The sequence below is a fragment of the Phaethon lepturus genome, unplaced genomic scaffold, assembly GCF_000687285.1.
Source record: "Phaethon lepturus isolate BGI_N335 unplaced genomic scaffold, ASM68728v1 scaffold52896, whole genome shotgun sequence".
In the NCBI taxonomy this organism is placed as follows: Eukaryota; Metazoa; Chordata; class Aves; order Phaethontiformes; family Phaethontidae; genus Phaethon; species Phaethon lepturus.
In genome coordinates, this window is record NW_010546537.1 from 1 (window position 1) to 21,464 (window position 21,464).

The window sequence follows — 21,464 nt, forward strand, 5'->3', positions numbered from 1 at the left end:
CGTCCCGGATGAGTACTGGCAGTCGCTGGAAGTGGCGCACCGCATGGTCTTCAAATATCCTTCGCCGTGCCACCCTTACGCCGGTCCCCGCCGCCCCCTCGCTGTCGCCGTCGCGTTCTGCGGGCCAGAGGGAACATGGCCCCGCTTCCCGAGCTTTGCACCGCCCTGCGTGCCCGGAGAGTCACGGCCGCAGTGTCGTGCGTGGGAGGAGCGCTCAGGCAAAGATTTCCACTGCAGTAATGTGTTAGTTTGACCAGCAACAAAAACTCCACGGCTTTTGGCCACAAAGGCAAATGTCTCGACCCGGCCGAGTCTGAAAATAACACAGCTCGAGAGAAACTTTTTCACTTTTCGTGATCTATCCTTAATATTAATAATTATGGCTACTTAAATTTGGGATGGGCAAAAGGCTTAAGGGGCTATTCATACCCACTGATCTTTGCAAGCATCTACAAGGTTTTACAGCTGCTGGCTAAGGATGATGTTCAGCTGCTGGTGAGTATGGCCAAAAAACCACATCTGCTACTAAAATTAAATTTAAAAGCATTGTCTTTAAATTCAGTGTATTTTTATCATTGTTCAAGCTTTGAAATTAGAATGTATGAGCACAGAGACCTCACTGAAGTGTTTTGCATGGATGCAGAACTCACTCATAGATTCTGCAGAGGGTTATTCTTGGCCTCCATAAATCTTCTTGAGTTGCCCACCGATATTGTTTGCCACTGCATCACAATTGCTGTGTGGTTCAGATTTCCAAAGTGTTTAATAACACGTACTTGTACCAAACTCAGAAACAACAGCCCCTTTCACCTTTCGTTAGAGATAAATGGCAAAGAATTCTACTTTCAATATCTGAATACTTTCAGTTAAACTTTAGCCGTCCTTTGTTTTGGTAGAATACTAGTCCTACCAAAGGACCTTACTATTTTTTTAAAAAATATTGTAGAAAGCTATAAAGAATATTTACTAATTCACTTCTATTTTCATGTCTGAACAGTCATTCACTAATTCGGTAGTCCTCTCTTCAAACTGGGCCTTTAACAGGTTTATTGCAAATAAAATTTTCTCTCTGCTTACGTAGATATGGATCCCTAGACTTGCACAGGCAGTGCTGGCAGCTTTTGCTGATGTGAAGCTTTACTTATTAGTGCAACACCTTGAAAATGCAGAAACAGCAAAGTGGGTGGTAAGTCTCAGCCTTTAAAAAAAAACTTATGTTAATAACAGTCTGTTGCAGTGTAAACAACAGCAAAATGATAGTAAGTCACACCTTGAAGAACTGTCTTAAAACTACAGAATTTGTTTTAATGTTTCTCCCTGTGCATCCTGTTGTTCATAATCATTTTCAGTACTTCTGCCAGCTGTGTTCCTGGTTTACATGGTATTCCTGTACCAGAACTCTAACAAACACCATGGAAACTCTTCTTACCATTTTTGCTCTTTCCTGCTATCCGATAAAAGGTTCCAAGATGGGGAGCAGGTGAGAAACTTTCTACTAACAGTACTGACAATTTTTGGCTTGGGATAACACCAATCTACTGATACCATTTGAAATGCTAACTTTTATCTTAAAATATAAGGCAACCAAAAAAACAAACCTTACTCATGTAGGAAGAACTCTTAGATCTTGGAAAGAACAGCAATCATCTCATTTCCTTTAAAAGTTTTTTTGAAGCCATCATAGAGCCACTATGTAAAATTACTACTTTCCAGTTCCCTTAGGCAAAGTATCACTTTATGGGAAACTTTAATTTAAAGTTTAAAGGACTGGAATTTGTGGCAACTTGGGAAGAGAGAACAAAAGCTTGTTTGGGTTCAGACACAGGTGAATTTGTCATCACAATTTTACCAGCTATTTTAAAGCAAGTATGTGCTTCTAGTTAGCAATGCCACTGCTAATAAAGCAGTTACATAGTTGGCAGCCTTCCAAGCAAAACAGAGGATCTGTACTGAGAGAATCAAAGTTATCTGCAGTATGAAAAACTTTTTGTCAGAGACATGACAGTATTTAGATTGTTGGAATGTCACTATCTGCAAAAAAATTGACCAGACCTTTTGATAAATGTCTGTTTTTCGTATGTTCCCTCATCCTAGTTGCAAATATTTAACTTTGATAGCATTTGCAATTGTTATTCGTCCCACCGCTGTCATCCCATGGATACCTTTGGTCTTGAGTCATTTTTTGCAAGAACAGAGGAAAGCAGACCTTATCCTATACCACTGCATTCCAGTTGGGTAAGTTCTTTCTGAATTTAAACTATGACTATGCACAGCTATATCTTACGATTAATTTTACCACTGCAAAGCAGACAACCCAAAAAAGGTGATTTAATGTAAAAAACAAAGAGAAATAATAGAGTCCTTTAGCAAAAGTTTAAAGAAGGGGCATGCTTCCTTTAAACTGTATATGCTGCAAAAAAGCACTAGGAGAGATTTTGTAAGGATGAGACATGAACAGCACTCCAGCTTAATCTGGGATTGTGCCAGGGATACTGGGTGGTGGCAACTGGCTGCAGTAAAATAACCATGAATACAGATAATCTCAAAAAAGATTAGGAATAGCTACTCAGGGAGTTTTGACAGCTATTTGGAGAAGAGTAGAATCTGATGCAAAGCAATTCAGGCAATATCAGTGCAACCAACTTTCCATTTTTGCAGATTGGTCACAGTAGGAACCTCTTTAATAATTGACCGTGTGTTTTTTGGTGAGGTAAGTTGTTTTAAAAACTTCCCCAAAAAAGTTGGATTTTAGCATTTTAACATGGACTGATGTTTCAGACTTCTCTAACTTGTTATTTCTATGACTGCATCTGGCTTATGATCTCTAAATACACCCTAAGCCACAAACACTTAAACACTGACTTCTCAGTTATTTTAAATGAGACTGTTGATTAAAATCAGTACTCTCAGCTCTCAGTAAATCAATAGTTATCAACAAACTGCAAAATGTACACACTTCTGTGTTTGCTAAATATAGGAAGTCTGTGATGAGTCTGAGTAGAAAAAAACCCGTAAGTATGAATGAAAATGCTGTATCATTTAAGGCCAGTGATGACTGTGTAATTCAATTTAGCGGTTGGTTTTCACTTCGTCTTTAACTTCTTTTTCCACTCCCTACCCTGAATCTCCCAGTGGGTACTGGTTCAGCTGAACTTCTTGAAATTTAATGTGCTGCAGAATTTGGGAACATTTTACGGATCTCATCCTTGGCATTGGTACTTCACTCAGGGACTACCAGTCATCTTGGGTACCCATGTGCCTTTCTTTATTCATGGCTGTGTGCTGGCACCAAAAAGGTATCGCATCTTTCTAATGGCAGTGATTTGGACAGTGTTGGTATACAGGTAATTTCTCCTAAGTGTAACTACTGTCTTTCACTGGTTGTATTCTTTTCAAAGCTTATGTCCTCCCTAAAATGAAAAAAGCATAGTATTCAGGTTAAGTGATTAAAAAACCTTTAAACTATTCAAATAGTCCAAGAAATTCAGTCGGTTATCCAATTGTTTCTAGAATTTTATGTGCTACCACTTCTTGTATCATTATCAAACGTGTTTCTAGAATCTATTAGACCCTTAAAGAATAATTCAGCATGAAATTCAATGGAAAATGAAAAAAAATTTTTAACATTACCTAACAGTTGTTTAAGCAACAATAGAACAAGTTAGAAAAAACTGTGTTTACTTGATGCCTGTTAATACTGTTTCATTTTGTTCTTTAATACATCCCCAGTAAGATGAGAGGTTCTTAATGCCTCGCAGACTTACTCCATTCACAAATCTACACACAGGTCTTAACATTTATCATAGGACTGTATGTCTCATTTTAGGCTGAGAAGTAGAAGAAAAGGCAAGCTGTTTCTAAAGCATCAGAATTAACTGCACATTAAAAGAAGAAACACTTTCAGTCAAGAAAAGATATGGCAAATTGATACGTACCAAGTAATAAATGGTATCAGACTTAGTAATAACAATACAGCAAAACAGTAGCAAGGCCACAAATGCCACCTTTTCCTTCAGTCCTAGTAACATCAGAACTAGATGTTACTATTGGTTTTAGGCCTTTATCTCCCTTAGTCTTGTAAGAATCTGGTTTCCATGACACGAGTCTTGCAGTAATCCCCAAAAAAGCCCCAAAAGTTGGCATGGGAAATTATGTGAAGTTGTATTAATAGAGGTGAGTGTTAAGTTTGTTAGATACAAATGTGTACTTGAATCTTAGCTTACCATCCACACTTTTTATTGTGTTTTATTACAGAAAGCAAATTGTTGAAGTACTAGCTAAGTTATACCTAGTAGGCATAAAATCAGACCGTTTCATTGCTAGAGCAGTAGTCAGGTATTTTCATTGGTTTAAACTGACCAAATAATCTAATTCTAATGTACTCATTGTGTTTTTTAAAAGTGACAATTTACATTTTTACTCTAAATTTCTTCAATGCCAAAAGCTTTTTAGTACATGCAAGTGCTTTTCTTCCAGTCTCCCACGCTATAGAACGTATTTTGTCAACAGAACTGATGCATTTAACTTTCACTGTAGTAGTCTATCTGTTTTATTACAGCACGCTGAGCCATAAAGAATTCAGGTTCATCTATCCAGTACTGCCATTTTGCATGTTTTTTTGTGGTAAGCATTGGTTTCAAATGTCTTGCAACCTTCCCTGTATATAATTTTCACCTAAAGAGAGACCTGTTTTGCTAGTGTAAACAAGTAAATCTTATTTCAATAATTTGCTCTTTGCTGAGATCAAATATGTAATACATCTTGGCTCAGTTCAATAGCAGATTTACAATGAACCAGTTCTACCTCACATGCAGAAAAATTCCAACCAGAACATTATTTTTTGTTAATATCCCTCTTAACTTCCATGTCTCTAAGGGAATTAGGTCATCTCTGCAATTTACCAAGAGCTAATCATCATCTGCTTGGATACGTCAGTAAAGAAAAAAACTGATAAAAGTTAAATCTGATAAGTCAGTAGTTACAAAGAGGTCTTTAAATTGCTCAAAACATTATAAATAAAAGCCAAAAAACCCCACATTTCAAACCCCAAATTTCAAAGTAATTTCCAAGGACACTTAGAGATAAGCTAAGAGCATTTCACAAAAGCAGTAAAAAAATGCCTATAAGAGAATGTTACCACTCATTTTTAAACCACAGACTAATTAGTGGACTTTGTTTTCATCTGAGATAAAGATCTGCAATTTGTCAGAACGGACCAACTGAAGACTAATTTAACTTCCTTGTTATTGACATCTGAAACAGGCCTATTCTAACTTGTTTCTTTTGACTCAGTAAAGGTGGTCACAGAGCTAGGCTGCATAAAATATTTTTATCTCCAAATAATGACAAGGACATGACTTAAGTGTTTCCAGACTGGCTGCAACATGCAGCTGTCTTCTGTGCTAGGTTCATCTAAGGTGTGGTTGTGAGAAACAGGTTTATACAACTGTCTCCCACCAGGAGAAATGTCTCTTCCTATTATTAGCTCCCTCAAGGAAAGGGAGGGGGGGAACCAAGTATGGGAGATGGGAAAAGATGGAGGAGTAAGCTGTTTCAGGTATAGTAGCTCAAAAATTAATAACAATAAGGGAATGCTGTAGCTTTCAGCATGTTGGAGAAAAAGAAAACCACAGCCATACCAAAAAACATGTAGTTACCATTTATTCTGTCTCTACTTGGACATGCATGAATCAGAACACATCAGTAAGTTGCCACATATCATTCAGCCAAACTGCTGAACGGACTATTTCCCCCCCGCCCACAATAAATTAAAATTAAGCTCTAAAGAGACAAAGCACTGGCTTTGAAATCGTACTTCTGTACCTGAAAAGACAGGTATGGGCTTAACAATTACACTGTTAAATCCAAGAATTAATAAGGGTAAAGTCTAATTCAGAGAATAAATACCTCAAAGCAAGGTATTGTTACCAACTGAGTAACGGTTTTCCAGTAAGTTATGGTACTTTCAAAAATACTGCATGGAACTGTTAGTATTTGCTTATTTCTAAAACTTACTGAAATGTTTCTCTAGGATATTCTTTGAAACACCTGAAAGCATGGAAGAAATCTGCAGCAAGTTTCCTGCTTTTATCAAACTTACTCCCAGCCCTGTATACAGGCTTGATTCACCAGCGAGGCTCTCTTGATGTTATGAGTCACATACAGCAACTCTGTAATAACTCTTACCAGTCACAAGCTTTTGTCTTCATCATGATGCCGTGCCACTCTACTCCATTTTACAGGTATTAAAATAGTTAACAATATTAAATCCATACACTTAAGCAGAAATGACGATTTATTTATTTTTGCTAAGCTTAATAAATTGAGATTGATAAGAGTATACAGGAAGAGTTTTGATTTTTTCATACAGTTAATACAGAATGAATAGGGGAAATAAGCCAAATGCTTATACCACAGAATAAAATTCAGCATCTAAGCTTTAGTCAGTTTTTGTAAAATAGCTTTCTGTGAGGATATGCAGTAAGTCTTAGGACTTCTGAAAGTGTCATACTGCTTCTTTGTGGTAACTTTTGTAGCAAAACGAAAGACTAATTGTTACAGTCAAAACATATTAATTTTACCTTTACTTCTGCTGCTAGAGAGTGGAAAAAATGTAATTACAACATACAATGACTGAAGTCACTATTCTATAAAGTTTGCAGTAGACCCTGGCAAGTAAACAAAATGTTAAAGCAGATATAAACAGTGAAGCTGATACGGAAAATTACCTTTTTAAGAAACTGATGTTATGCAGATGGTATTTTTATTAAGATAAATCTGCTTTCTTTAGATAGTCACGGCAGTTTGGAGCTGAATCCCCTTATTCTACTTTTGCTTTCGTATGAAGTACAGAAGGGAAGAAAATATGACTCTGGGGGAAAACACTTGATTATTCAATTTTGGTTTTGCCTGAAGTCTCTTAAGTGTGATGAGTCATTTCAAATCTTAGATATTGGTCAGTTTATCCTGAAGTGTTTGTTTTGGTTTTTTTCCCCTTAGTCATGTTCACTGTCCTCTAAAAATGAGATTCCTTCAGTGTCCCCCAGACCTAACCGGAAATGAGAGCTATACTGATGAAGCAGATGTATTTTACTCTAATCCACTTGGCTGGCTTAATAAGGAGTTCTACAATGACACGTTATTACCCAGCCACTTGATCTTCTTCAGTGTGCTAGAACAGGTATGTTAACTGCAAGATGAAACCAACTAGTTTTGAGGTCAAGTTACATAATAAATTAGGGCAGAGTTACAGTTAAGATTTTTGAAAACTATTGTCCACAACTTTTTAAAAACACAGCTTAAATTAAAATTCAACCCTCTAGTCCATAATATAGCATGGGTACCATTCCAGTGATATATACTTAACATTCATGTATGCCCTCTCCTCTGTGCAAATTCTGCATGCCATAAAGTAATGTTTTATGGAATTCCCCTCAACCTGTATTAAAACAAATGTATGGTCTGTTCTCAGAACCATACACTTTTAAGACAGCAACAACGACAAGCAAAAATGCCTGCACTCAGAGTACCTCTTCCCCTCAATTGTTTTTGAAAGTCCATGCACTCAAACAATGGTGTATGGTGAATATCCACTCCAGACAGGATGAAACAAGATAGGTACCTCTTCTTCTAGCAGTCTTTCCTAAAATAAAGGATAAAACTTCCAGGGGACAGTTTAACTGATGGTTTTCGGAAGACTTTGGAACACTGTTCTGATGCTCTCAACTACACTTTCTGACTGTGGAAACTAATGTATGTTCATTTACAGGAAATAACATCATTTCTAGCTTTAAGGAACTATGAGAAAACAGCCACTGTCTTTCACACTCATGTACCTCAAGGACGAATTGGAAGCCACATCTACGTCTACAGGAGAAAAAACAAAATTAATCATACCTGAAGATCAGTTTCTGGACTTAAGACCTAATGAGATTGGTTTTGCACAGCAGTACAATGCTTAGAAGATCTTGTACTGCAGAAAGGAGAGAGTAGTGAGCCTGAAACTCGGTAAGTCAAATGGGGAAGTCTGATGAGGCAGCCACTGGCTGTCTGGAAACACATAAACCTTTTCCTGAATGCAGCTTCAGTAGCAGTATGGAAGGGTGGGGGTGCTGACCTACCTTACAACCCTAGAAAACATCAGGAAGACCAAAGTTACCATATGACTACTTAAAGAATAAGAAATTAGACAAGACTGGACCATTTTTATAGAACTGTACAGCTATGATAGTTTGTTTTACAAATAAAGACTTTTACCCACAATGTCTCTTTATTTTTCTTCTACAATATGCAGATATGCAAGACATTTCAAGTGCTTAAATCAGCAAGCTGATTAGAATGCAGTACAGCAAATTCTTCACAATTCAACAGGCTCTTGAATGCCCCCCCCCAAGACAAGAAGGAAGTGTAAGATTACAAAACACTTAACACATTACCATAATGTAGACCTATTTTTTTGAAGGATGAGATGAAGTTATTATATCAACCACTGGTGTTAATTATTGGTACATTATGCATGACTCAAGCTTGAAGTATGTGAACAGAATGCAGTTAAGCATATTTTTCATACACAAGTCATTGCATGCCTAGTTTCTGCAACAATACTGCTGGCACCCAAACTATCATCACTTCTGAAGAACAGTTAAAGCAACAGTACAGAATATGCAAATTAGAAAGCTTGACTTCTGCCTTTTAACAAAAATGTGTAAAAATCAAATTATTTAGAGAAAAAACTTGCATCTTGCTGCTTTGTTGAAAAATTTCTGGAGAGGATGTGAATTATTAATTCTAATCTTATTTTACCATAAATTACTCAATATTTTGGATCAAAGGGTAATTGCCCCAATTCTATTTCAAGATTTGCCATGTGTCTTCCATTAGTGCGACCATGTTTATGCCATTTACCTTCTCTTTTATTACGGTGGTGGTACTTCTGAGCTTGTTTTTCATGTCTGGAATTTTCAGTTTGTGTAAAAGGTGGCCTTTTAGGTCGACTGCAAGGAGTAAACAAAAGCTTGTTACTACTTTTACAAAAGAATCTCTAAAAGCATTTTGAAACACAATTATATTGTCATGAACAACTTCTAACGTGCTGAGGTTGACCAAAAAAAAAAGTAGTATTAAGTAGTCCTTTCTCTTGTAAGCAAAAGGGAGGGGGGAGGTATTCTTTGTTTAAATCACTCATAAGATGGTATATATAAAATAAATCCTTTCTAAAAATAAAGTTCTCTGCAGCTGGTTATCCAAAGTTCTTTTTAGAATAAAGCCAGGTAAACAGCTGTTTGATTATCCCTACTGTGATGCTTGAGTGAGGTCTCAATCTATTTTTCAGTTATTCTATTACTTTTGGCTCTATAAAAATAATGAAAACTTTACAGGCCCTTAGGAAAGCATGCCTTGTGTAACCATGGGCACTTCAGAGGTTTTCATGTACAGTTAAGTACATTTACAAAGAGAGAGGGGGCACTGACAAAACACAGTTGCTCACTTGTTGCAGTTTTTGATGCAAGCAGTCCCATTACACTACATGCTGTTACCATATGACTAGCATCTCTACCTTCTGCTAAGCTAAGGCTATTTTCATCATCAGTATCACAAAAAATTCTGTATAGTACTAGGAGTAAATGAATATGAAATTCTGTTTGTCTACAAACTGAATTAAGGTGCTCAAAAATTAAGTATTTAAATTAATTAAAAATTAAAGTTCATTTTAATAATGAATTAGTAAGAAGTACTTAGAATATAAATAAAACCACAAAACTCATGACATGAGTTTGCCAAAACTACACATTAAAAAGGCTACTTGGTAGCTGATATAGGAGTATCATCCTTGTCGTTCATCTTTTTCTTATTAAAAGTACTACCTCACATACTATTTAGTAACCCCAAAGTAGTGAAGTATTCAGACTTCCTGCTGCAATAAAACACATACAAACAATACAAGTCCCACAGAGAAACCTGACTGAAGAACTGCACCTTGATGTAAAAATATGCTTTGCACTGAATACCAGCACAGGGAAAAATTCTATTATGGCTGCAAGGACAACTTCTTGTGTATTATAAACCGGTTAATATATCTCACTTTTTCTTACCTGATCAGAATAAACATTAGCACAAGAGACTATATAGCCAATTTTGTAATAGCAATGATACTAAAAGCCACATAAAATATATACATAAGTATTCCAAAAAGAGCAAGTTTCACACAATACATTAAGGCTGCTTGCTTATTTTTCTTTCACCAAAGTCTCTGCAGTAGAACCCGTATCTAGCTCCACTGGGCCAGCCAGGCAGCATATCACAACTGCTCTGTAGAAGCCCTGAGAATACCGTTAGATGCAAGAAAGTAACGTAGGAAACAATTCACGCCAAGGACCTTTGTAAGCAAGTCTGAACAAATTCAGCCAGGGTCAGGACCTGAACTAAAGCCTGCCATTTGAGTAGCTCTACTCTGGGAATACAGACTGACTAAGCTGCAATAGAATAGTGAAATTCCTGAAAAGCTAGCAGGGAATATACCTGCCAGAACAGGACTTAGAGACTGACCAAATATATCCAAAAACCTCATTCAGGGAAGGACAACAAGGAAGTCCTAGTTAATGCTTCTTCTGAGGTGGTTATTCATGCCATCAAACAGGCAACCATAGCTGTTCAGTCTAAAGTCATCGCAGTTAAACACAGTTTTCTAAAGAACTCAGTAAAAATATTAGATTGTACTCCCAAACTAACATCATACACAGACACAAAATGTATATAAGGTACTACAGAGCCACTTTATATAACACGGTCTAGTGTTTCCACTGAGCCCTTCAGATAGTCTTCTAGCATGTAGATATATATACACACACATACATACATACATGCTAGAAGATCACCTATTAGAACAAGGACACTAGTTGTCTTTACAAAGACTACTTCATTTTGTTAACAAGTTCAGGAAACTGAAACAAACCTGGGTCCATATTGGGGTGAATTATCATAATGAAAGTAGTATCTATAGATGTATTTGTCCAAATCCTCAAAAATATTTTCATTATTATTTTGGTATTCCTTCATATCTTCCAGGTAATCCTTGACATCATTAACAAAATCAGTAAACAGCATCTGGTCATGTATAAATACCCCATCATGAAAAAACTTTTCGATGAAATTTTCTAGTTCTCTCCAGTGATGAAAGTTATGTACCACTTGCTGCAAATACCTTTTCATTAGCCGATTAAATTCATCCACCCTGATAGGATCTGATACTCTGTTAAAGAGACTAATGAATTCTTGATGAGCACATTCAAAAATACCAGAGCAGCCCTTTAGGACAAACTGTTGTTTTCTATTACACAAAGTATCATCGAGACATTTCGGTGAATCTGTATCTTTTTCAAATGCTGTAAACTGATGTTTTCTTCCATGTTTGAATTCTTTTGGCATGTTAGGTCCCCTGTAATGCATGTGTTTCAGATTCTCGTAAGAGTTTTGTTCTCGGTAAAAAGTTCGAGCTTTCTTGTTTGCCTCGTGTCTTTTATCATTTGACTTCTTCTCCTTTTCATCAAAGATGTTTTTTGTGGTATCTTTGAAGTGTCTGAATGTAGACTTTACAGAATCAGAGAATTTTTTCAGGTTTTCTTTCACTGCTTCTTTAGCCTGCTTAATCTTTTCTTTATGGTGTCTTACAAACTCTTTTGTGGAATTCTTCATAGCATCAAAAGTTTCTTTAACTGAACCAAAAAATGATTCCTTTGACTTCTTTTTAGTCTTACTTTGCCCTTTAACACCTTTCTTTTGTCCCTTTTCATTGACTTCTTGTTTTTCAGTTTGGTCTTTCGCTTCCACATACAGCTTCTCCCATAAGTCAGAGCGCTGTTGCTCAAAGTTTAGCTTTTTTTCTAGTTCTACTAGTCTTCCTCGCAGACTTTCTATTTCTTGATTTTCTCTTAATGTATCATCATTAGCACTGTCAGGTGTTTGACGAGAACTTAACTGTTCCAGTTCTTTTTTTAGAGCTTCTGTAACATGACGTTCTTTGTCTAGTTCTCTCCTTAACATCTGCGCCTCTGCAAAGAGTGTTTCCTTTTGCCTAAGAAAGTTGTGGTTTCTTTGCTTTTCCTCTTCCAAATGTTCCCTTAGTTTCTGATTTTCCATTACAATAGATTCAGTGCTAGTTCCTTTATCTTCTAAGTTTCTAATTTGTTGTCTTAGCTTCCTTAATTCTTCCTGAAGTGAGGCCAAAGCTTTTTCTTCCTTCTCTAGAGATTCTCTTAAGTGCTGATTTTCTGCAGCAAGACTTTTTTTTTGAGATTCAAAGGATTTCTTCTCCACCTCAGTAGAGGTCAAACATGTGGCAAGATCTCCCTTGAGTGACTAATACAAACAAAAAGAAAACAAGCAAATATACTACAATTAGAATTGTTACACTTTCAGCTAGAAAGATGAAAGACCAAGCCCAGACAAAGTTTACTTGTCATTTTGGATGCAGTGACACATGTGCAGCAAGATCCAAAAATAGAGCTAGTTTATCTCAGATATACACACAAACACTTTCTTGGCAACAAAGACCATGGGAGAGGCTCCACCTTCCAACCAGAGGTCATTACCCCTTGCTTGTATTGGTTTAACTAGCTGAAGGATAGTAACCTGGGTACATGAATTGATACATCTTAAAAGGAAATGAAGATGTGCATCCTTGCTGTTGACACGTTCCGCAAACTGGGTTTACAGACTAGAAAGCCAAATACATAAGCAGAAGCAAGGGCATTCAGCAGTTGGGCCAGAAATTCAGGAACTGATTTTGAACCAAATTTGCTGCTGAAAATACATGTTTGTGTAACTATATCCTAACACAAAAGTATCTCCCCAGTCTCCTGGCATCCTTGACAAACTCCAAAACTAAACATATTGAATTCTGTATAAATGCTATCAGCAACTTTAAAAAAATTTTTTTTAAGAAGACACGTGCACACACAAAGCACTCCCTAATCTGAATGATCTAACAGTAAAAAAAACTTAAAAGTACAAGTTAAGTATTTAAAAGATTAATAATCATTGACAATTCAGAAAGCAAATTCACAAAACCTGTAGGTTCAATCTAAAATAGGTTTTTACCAGCGCGTACTACTTCAGCTGTCTTCATTAATGACAACCTGGCATTATGTCATACGGAAAGAGACAGTCTCTGTGTCCAGGTAACTCCTAGACTACACACATAAAAAATAGCATGTTTAAACACATTCCAATAACACATTTGATCAAAATACAAAAACTTTGTCGTTCTTCTTTCCCCTGAATTCTTGACATTCTCAGAAAGAACTTACTAAAGAAAAAAAATGTAATGGATCTGTGCGATGAATTAATTTCACTTTGTGTAAGTTACACACATAATGACAGAATAACACCATGACTTCCAGCTAAACTCATACCTACCCCCACTTCATGATGCACTTTATCTCCTTGCTCTTGTTGGCACTGGTAAAGGTCATCTTTCATATCCTTTAATTCACGTATCTTTGTCACCAGCTGCTGACGTTTCTGGAACTGTACTGTACCTACAAAGACAAAGAACTTTCTTTTGGTAGTCTGACTTACATTAAGTAGGTAGACGAACAGACACACTTAAACATGATCTTCATTTTCTCTGCAAATTCAAAGGCATTCTTACCTTGCAATTTCTTCAAGTACTTACTAGTAACTCTTTAGCTGCAACAAAATAAAGATTATAAAACCAGATCGTTACATACTAATTCTGTTTCTTCCACTAATGAACAATTTCTCAGAGACACCCAAAAATTCTCTATTACACTGTCTTTTATCTGATGATAACAAATGAAGGAGTTTTGGAACGCTATATAGAAATACGTCAGATACAAAACAACAGAAGTTATGCAGGAAAGGATGTGTGTGATTTTTTTGGTCTTTTTTTTAGTAACATGCAAGCCAATTAGGATAAAAGGGAGATCTTTAGTCCATGCATTATCCATTTCAGAAGTACAACTTGTACTGTTACGTAAAGTTATATGAAAAAGAGGATATTAGCACAGTATTTAAACTTTCATGCAGAAACACAATTACTACACACTTCTAACAAAGCAGCAAGTATTTGCAGGCCCTATCTTGTCATTCTTATCCGTGAGTGAAGGCTGAAGAGTAAGCAAATATTCTGTCTTTCAATTGTCAGATAAAGGCTGAGACACTATTTTTCTGAAAAAAGTATCTTAATTGTACTAGACACCAATTTCTTCTGTCAAGTAAAACTTTACTGGTAGTTCCCTACCTATACACATGTTCAGTAAATCCTATCGCTGATGTAGTTTTTATTTCTTTGCTTTTAAGAGTCTCTTGAATTGACTTTACAGCAGATGGCAACAGCAAGTTTTAGGTATTTCTTTCAAAACCAATGAAGCATATGCAGAATTCTATTTCTGTATTTAAGGGGGGGGCAGTGTATTATTAAGCAGAAGAAATTCTATAAGTACTATTACATTGAGGAATTTTTTGTGCTCTCTTAATTTCTATTTTATGTATGGTCAAGTATGAACTTAACACCAGACAGTACTCTATTAAACCAAGTTGAACCGCAACAGTTCAACACAGCAATGATTTTAAGTTTGCAGAGTCCTAATAAACACTTGTTGGAAGCACAGATCCATGATTAAGTGAATTTAAGTATACTGACAGTAAATTTGTTTTTCATATTTATGTTTTATAGATACTTTCGAAAAAGTCCATTGATCCTAAGAATCTGAAAACTGCATCAGACAAATCATCATTTACTGTGAAGGGTTCACGTTAAGAGGAACCTGAATTACAGAAAAACACTCAAACTCTGCTTCTCTCCTTATCAAGAATCCTAATTTAGATACAGTAAGCAAAAATTACATTTAGCAACATAGAAAGGGTAGCAAAGACACTGAAAATGGATATAATGAGGTACCATTCCCTCAGTAATTGGTTTGTGTTTCCACATGGTACTCAAGTCACAGTATCCTTCAGATTCTTTAAGTAACCTATCCAAATCCCTAGCATTATAGCAATATTCCTTTTTGCAGATTCTGGTTAAAGAAAAAAAAAAATCTGAATGTCTATAAGGAGACACTCTTCGGGAAAGGGCTTCCTAACTTTACCTTTTCCAGTCACCTTTTTCCTGGAAAGCTTGCCCTCCTTTCATATCTCCCTAGAGCATCATAGAGCAGCTATCTCAGCTTAATACTGATTAGGATACAGCTATTGATTGAAACCTAATGCTAGTTGCTTTCTACATCTTTAGAAATCTTAAAGGGATCCTGGAGCTCTAGTTAAAAGGAGAACACTATCCTGATACTGCCTCCCTTCCCCCCAAAGTAACCCTTTCCAATCCTCTTACACAACAATTAGCCTAGCATTAAAAAACTGCTGTGGAAAATACTCATTCCAAGATGAATCACAAAAATGCAAAATAGTCTTTTAGGGAGATGGATTTCTCTTTTCAAGTTTGTGTTTAAAAAAAAAAAAAACAAACTCCAAACAAAAACCAGGAAAATGGAAAGCAGAGTTTCATTTCCTTTCTATTGGTAGAAAGATTAGTTATCACATAACCATGAAGAACTTTCACTTAAGAAGTAAAAACTAAAAAGTCTTCTTTCTGCTGAGAATGCTGTCACCACTGTGATCAGTGACAATTTTTGTTCAGAAGTACAGAACAAGTCAAAGCGAATCCCTTAATAAAGATATGACCCTGAGTACATTTCCAAAATGTACTTCTCATCCACAGATCTCAAAGTTGTTTAAAATTATAGTATTTATCATTAACCCCAATTTAATGATTAACAGAAGTGAAACCTCAAGTTCTCATCATGAATCACTATCAAAAACTAGTCTAGCCATTGTGTTCCTCTCTGCTTCTAGTGTGCTGGTATACATCCATCAGTTTTTACACCAGCTACTATTAGCTGCAGTTGCTAAATAGAAAGTATTTTACACAACTGGATTAGTCATTCCTATAATTCCATACACACTAGTAATTCTTAAGACTTGATTTTTTTTATTTATTATAAGCATGCATACATATATGGATGTGTGTGTACACGTACACACACAATTTCATAAGTAAATCTAATGCAAGCACAACATCTACAATACATCACTCATGACACTTACCTTCAGGTTTACCTAAGAACAACAACAAAAAAATCAGGGTTGAGTGAAAATTAGTAAAAATCCCCAAATAAATGTCAAAATTTAGACCCCTAACAATTATTCAAAATCAAATCCAATTAGAATCATATTCCCAGTCTCAAGTTGAATCACAAGTCTTCTAATAAAGGCACATTTTCATATAAATGCCCTCTATCATTTTTATTATAACAGGATTGGACTAAGTAGTCCAATTAGATCTGTCATGAGTTCTGCTGTTTTATTAAATGTAGTAACAATCGGTGTAATGCTTAACTTCAAAAAATGCACTAAACACAGAAAAATTGCTGCTACCCTGGATTCCCTAAACCATTCTGCAATTGCAAGGACAACTACAGCATATTTTTCTCCACTGGAGAGAGAAAAACACTGATACTATAAACTGTAAAAATATGCCTTGCTCTTACATTTACCAGATGAGTACATATGGGACAAAATCCTGAAGTAAGTCTTTGAATGCTGTTAGGAATGATAAGCACCACCACAAACTTATTTCAAAAGAAAAGATGTGAAAAATGAAGAATACATACTGCATTATGAGAACAAGAAGAAATTTCTGTCTAGATGGGCAACCAAAAATTTATTTTTTTCTGTTTAATTTTAAAGTAGCGTATATTAAATACAATTGCACCACTGAAGTGCCTCCCTATATTATCCATACACTAGCAGTTGCTTTTTCTCATTTTTAGGTTTTGATTATTAGCAGAGAACAAGTAAAAAAAAATTGCGAGTCACAACCAAGTGGTATTTGTTACGCAAGACGTTGATTCTATGTATTTTGTTTCCTATAAACTCACCATAGAAGTGTCCAAACCCCATGCTGATTGCAATCACCAAAGCTAGTATGATGCATCTGTTCAGGCCACTACTGAACTGGCATTTATGCTGCTCTTCTCTGGGAGGTTCAGACTCCGTTTCAGCAGGTAACGCCCCCTCAGCCTCAGAGCTAGAGATCAGCCTCTTCTTAGCCCGACGTTTCCGTACTGTGGGACTGGACCGATTGCTAGTTTCATCACTACTTGATTCATCATTGCTAGCCTGAGATGGAAAAACTGAAAACCAACATAGAACAGTCTTTAAAAATGCATTAATTGTTGCTTTAAAAATCCATTTGAGGACCAAAATTCATCATATTTATGCAAAATGTATTTGCCATTTTTCTTAGAGAACATTAATAAAACAAAATAAAAATTCTCAATGTGGTACTTTCTGCTAGTTATTATGCAAGGAATGCTTGATCTCCAAAGTTAAAAAAAATACTTCTTTTTAAAAGGAAAACATAGAGAATCGTGAAATCATCAAAAAAAACTGTACAGGACTTCCCCACACGTTATCATTTGCTCACTGAAAAGTGTTTCTTTCAGAAAACTCTGCTTCTTAAAGCACTTACATGTACTGCCTCTACAAACACTTGTAACATAGAAAGGTTAAGAATTCAGTCTTCCTTCTCTCAGAGATATCGAGACTGAACTATTTAATAATGAAAGCAACAGAAAGGTGTGCTAAAAGAAAGTCTCCTAACAGATAGGCATGGTTTTACTATATTCTCTCAAAAAACTTCATTCTGTGATCTACATGCAGCTGCAGACAAAATTCCATTACTGCAGGTATGATAGATATCCAAACAAAATTGCATTGCAAATTTGTTTAAATACGTAATTTTGTTTACTTTTAATATCTACCATACACTATCTATCAACATCTTTACCCACCTTTCAAAAAAGGCATTTTCAACCACTACTGCACAGGAAAAGAACCACTTGGGTGCTTCGGTATTCATCCTTCCCTAACACTCTGAAATCCAAAATGCTCCTATTGCCTGACTGACGTTTCAGAAGATTGAATCAGCCAAGATTTGAGATAAGAACAAATTCTAACCATAAAAAATACCTTTTATAGCATTTTTGTAAAATTGTATTTATGATACCATTTGTATGTTCATGTTCCTATGGCCCAAAAGCCATACATTCTAACGGAGAAAATAACAGACCTGTAACTGCTTGTTGCTATTAGTGGTACACATGCTTGCTGCATGTACTGTAAATAAATTTATATAATCCAGTACGTAAGTAGTGATTATTTAATCTCCCTCCCTTGAAAGCATCATTTTCAAGCTTAAGGCAAATATCAATGGGAAGCAGTTGCAGGGTAAAAAAGAAGCTTTCAAATATCTACAGTCATGTACCTAATTCACATGCCCAAAATAGAGTCCATGTGATCAATGAAGCCTCCAGCACATGACAGTGTGCTCCTGCTTGGATAGTTCTAAATCTGATGCCCACAATTACACAATGCTAACACCCCTTCTAGAAATACAGTTTTTCATTCTCCTATCAGAGATCACTCAAATGTAAAAGAAATAAATACAGAGTTACTATCCTTGAACATTTCACAACTGAAAATCATTCGTTTGCACAAAGCCATGCACACATCACTGAACAGACAAGACTTCCAAGCAGTGCTAGCCATTATCTATAGAATCTTAACTGGTAATGGTTTCTTCACTGAAAATAAATTCCAACTTAATAGAAGTGATTGCATCAACCCCAGAAAAGATTACCAATTAGTATCTGGAATACATGTCTAATTTCTGACTCCATGGACAAGCAACAGGTCAGAAAATGAAAGATAACTTCCCCTTTTACTAAAAAAAAAAAAAAAATATCCATTTTAGTCAATTAGTCAAACCAGACTGACCAAGCAGGCATTGCAATAAAGACAAATCACTTAAACAGCTACTTGACATGCAGATTCTTAAATGAATTTATATAGCCTGACAGAAAAGGACACTGTTTTACAATCAGTCATTTAAAGAGATCCTTGCTTCCCCAGTCCTGGACAACAGACAAGCATTCAGAAATGAGTCAGGAGAGAGATATTTTTACTAGAATGCAGAGGTCAGACATTATAAAGAATTATACACGACATACGGAGTAAGACAGGTGTTATTATTGCTTATTTGGTATTTTTAGGGTTTTTTCAACAGCCAAAGAAGCTTGCACGTATGGAATACAAAAGTGGTTAAGGAACAAGCTGCTTCTAGCCAAATGGGAAATTCTTTACAGCTGCTGTAAGAATTCAGTATAAAGCTGTACTCTAACATTCATAAGATGAAAAGGAGTGTAAACGAAACAAAGTGACACCACAGTGGCAGACTAAAATTCTAGCTTCTGCTATGATTTTGAAATGTCAGATCTACACTAGTAACCACAGGAAGTAACAATGTCAGTTAAGAATGTGATGTTCTTTGACGTTTCTGCACAGACACATCTCAAGCCTAGATGCAGTTTATTTCAAGTTATAGGAGCGCTTCTGCTAGTTAACTTCATTCATGAAGCAATATTAAAACATTTCTGTTTACATGATGAAAACAGCCTGAACACGAATTGGCTTGTAAGTAAAAATGGCAGAAAATTCTTGTAGAACATTTCAGTATCTACATTAGGAAAATCTGAAGCTCATCATTTTCCAAGATAACAGAAAACTCAACAAGAAATGGATGGCAAAGATTTCCATTGCCAACAAGTGGCATGAAAATTTTGATTGCTAGAACTTTGGCATTTAAAATAAATGCAGAAGTACTCCAGACATTTTCTAGAATACTTGGTCCATCAAATGAGCAGCACCAAAGACCATGCTGAAATCAGCTTAAGTTAGAAGGAAGAAATTCTTGCCAGTCACACATAGATTTGGAATCCAACAAGAACCATTCATTTAAGTGGTCAAGCATACATATTAAAATGTATTACAGAGCTTACTGATGCCCATTCCAAATTTACATGAAAGCTTAACATTTTTCAAAAAAAACAAATAAAACACTGATAGCTTAGCCAAACTCTTCAAACTCTTGGAATATCACTACTATAAGATCAAGTCAGATTGCTCTGATTGCTAATTATGATTACTCATAATTTTAAGAACACTCCATGCACACCATAAGCAATCAGCTTTACATAAGCTGATGAAGTTTAATCACACCACCTTGGAAAGGAAGACTGCGAGACACATGCTCTTTCACCTCATTGCCCCATCCCCTTACACAATCGGGAATCTTCCTCAGCTTCTCCAGCCAACTGACTTTTGTATACAAAAACATGGGGGAAAGGGGGGGAAAAACAAACGATTTTTTAGAACTCAGTCCTAAAAGAAAAAAGAGAGTCAACTAAATTTTAAATTAAAAATTAAGTCAAATCATACAGAAGACTTAAAGAAGGTGACAGCTTTGTTACGAATCATCACTGGTCATAATTAGATGCTAAGCTGTCATCTTCCGATTCCAATGGATACTATATAGATACACAAACTTTTAATGATGCTTTATTATACTTCTAAGATAAAATGGTATTTTAAGAAAAATCCTGTTCTTGTAGTAAACTCACTCTGAAAGGTAAAAATCAGTAACACAAAAGTGTTGTAGAGAATACACAGAACAGAAAAGATTACAAATAAGCAGCCAAACAGAATTAAAAGGGAAGACTAGAGAACTAGAGAAGAATAACGCAACAGTAAGCTTCTTTGTTTGGCTTGTTGGGGTTTTGTTTGTTTGTTTTTAATAGGCCAAATATTCATATCCTTCCTCCTAAATATCATGGGTTGCAATTTCTGCCAAGTACTGTCAGTATCTTAAAAAAAAAATATATATATATATGCTACGTAAATATGAAAGTAAGCAGTAGTCATGCTGCCATTAGTCCTCATGGCCCCAAAAATCAATTCTCTCCCTGCTGCTAGGTATTTATGCCAACTCTATAAAAGCAAAAAAAGTTGTCAAGAGAAAACCTACAATTATTCTATGAGCCAAAAGTCATTTTAATTCCCCAAAATATGCTAGAAATTTACTTTCTATTTAAAATAGTGAACACGTAATGAGAGAGAACGCTCAAATGAAATAAAGATTGCGGACATATATTTGGACAAAGTTTTGGAGTTACTGCAACTAGAGTTGTCCTAGAGGCTGCAAGTACTTGGACAGGTACTCAACAAGACCAATTTTTTTTTTTCCCCTCTCCACATAAAGACGGTTCCCTAAAGCAAAGATACTTCTTTTTTCCCCAGTGACATTTTTGGACACAGCTGCTAAGTAATTTATTGCTCTTACCAGTTTCTAGATTGGAAAACGCATATTGACTGCTGGAGGAGGAACCCATGTTAAAATCCTCTGAACTCTGAGCTTCTTCACCATCAGCTGGAGCCTCCTCCTGACTTTGAGTTTCTTCTGGTTTTGGAGCCTCAAGTGTAACAATGTCAGAATCATCACTAATAGTGCCAATGCAGGACCCATCATCAGGGATTTTTTCTTTCTTTCC

General features: G+C 35.9%; 2 protein-coding genes across 2 annotated transcripts in view; one reads left to right on the forward strand and one right to left on the reverse strand.

Moving 5' to 3' along the window:
- Window positions 1-4: 4 nt before the first annotated feature.
- PIGB (phosphatidylinositol glycan anchor biosynthesis, class B) lies at window positions 5-8,029 on the forward strand (the record flags this gene model as incomplete). Its single annotated transcript, XM_010289323.1, has 11 exons — window positions 5-51; window positions 375-495; window positions 1,082-1,186; window positions 1,350-1,480; window positions 2,095-2,235; window positions 2,659-2,710; window positions 3,133-3,344; window positions 4,559-4,623; window positions 6,032-6,242; window positions 7,000-7,180; window positions 7,769-8,029. Coding segments are annotated over 11 exons (1,398 nt in total), but the record flags the coding sequence as incomplete, so codon positions are not given.
- A 181-nt stretch (window positions 8,030-8,210) lies between these two features.
- The window catches only part of CCPG1 (cell cycle progression 1), a 20,273-nt gene continuing 7,019 nt past the window's right edge, over window positions 8,211-21,464 (reverse strand). The window contains exons 5-9 of the mRNA XM_010289324.1: window positions 21,257-21,458; window positions 16,956-17,210; window positions 13,420-13,535; window positions 10,952-12,354; window positions 8,211-8,993 (exon numbers count right to left, since the gene is read on the reverse strand). Coding sequence (XP_010287626.1) covers window positions 8,813-8,993; window positions 10,952-12,354; window positions 13,420-13,535; window positions 16,956-17,210; window positions 21,257-21,458 — 2,157 coding nt within the window. The 3' untranslated portion in view covers window positions 8,211-8,812. The remainder of the gene's footprint in view (window positions 8,994-10,951; window positions 12,355-13,419; window positions 13,536-16,955; window positions 17,211-21,256; window positions 21,459-21,464) is intronic.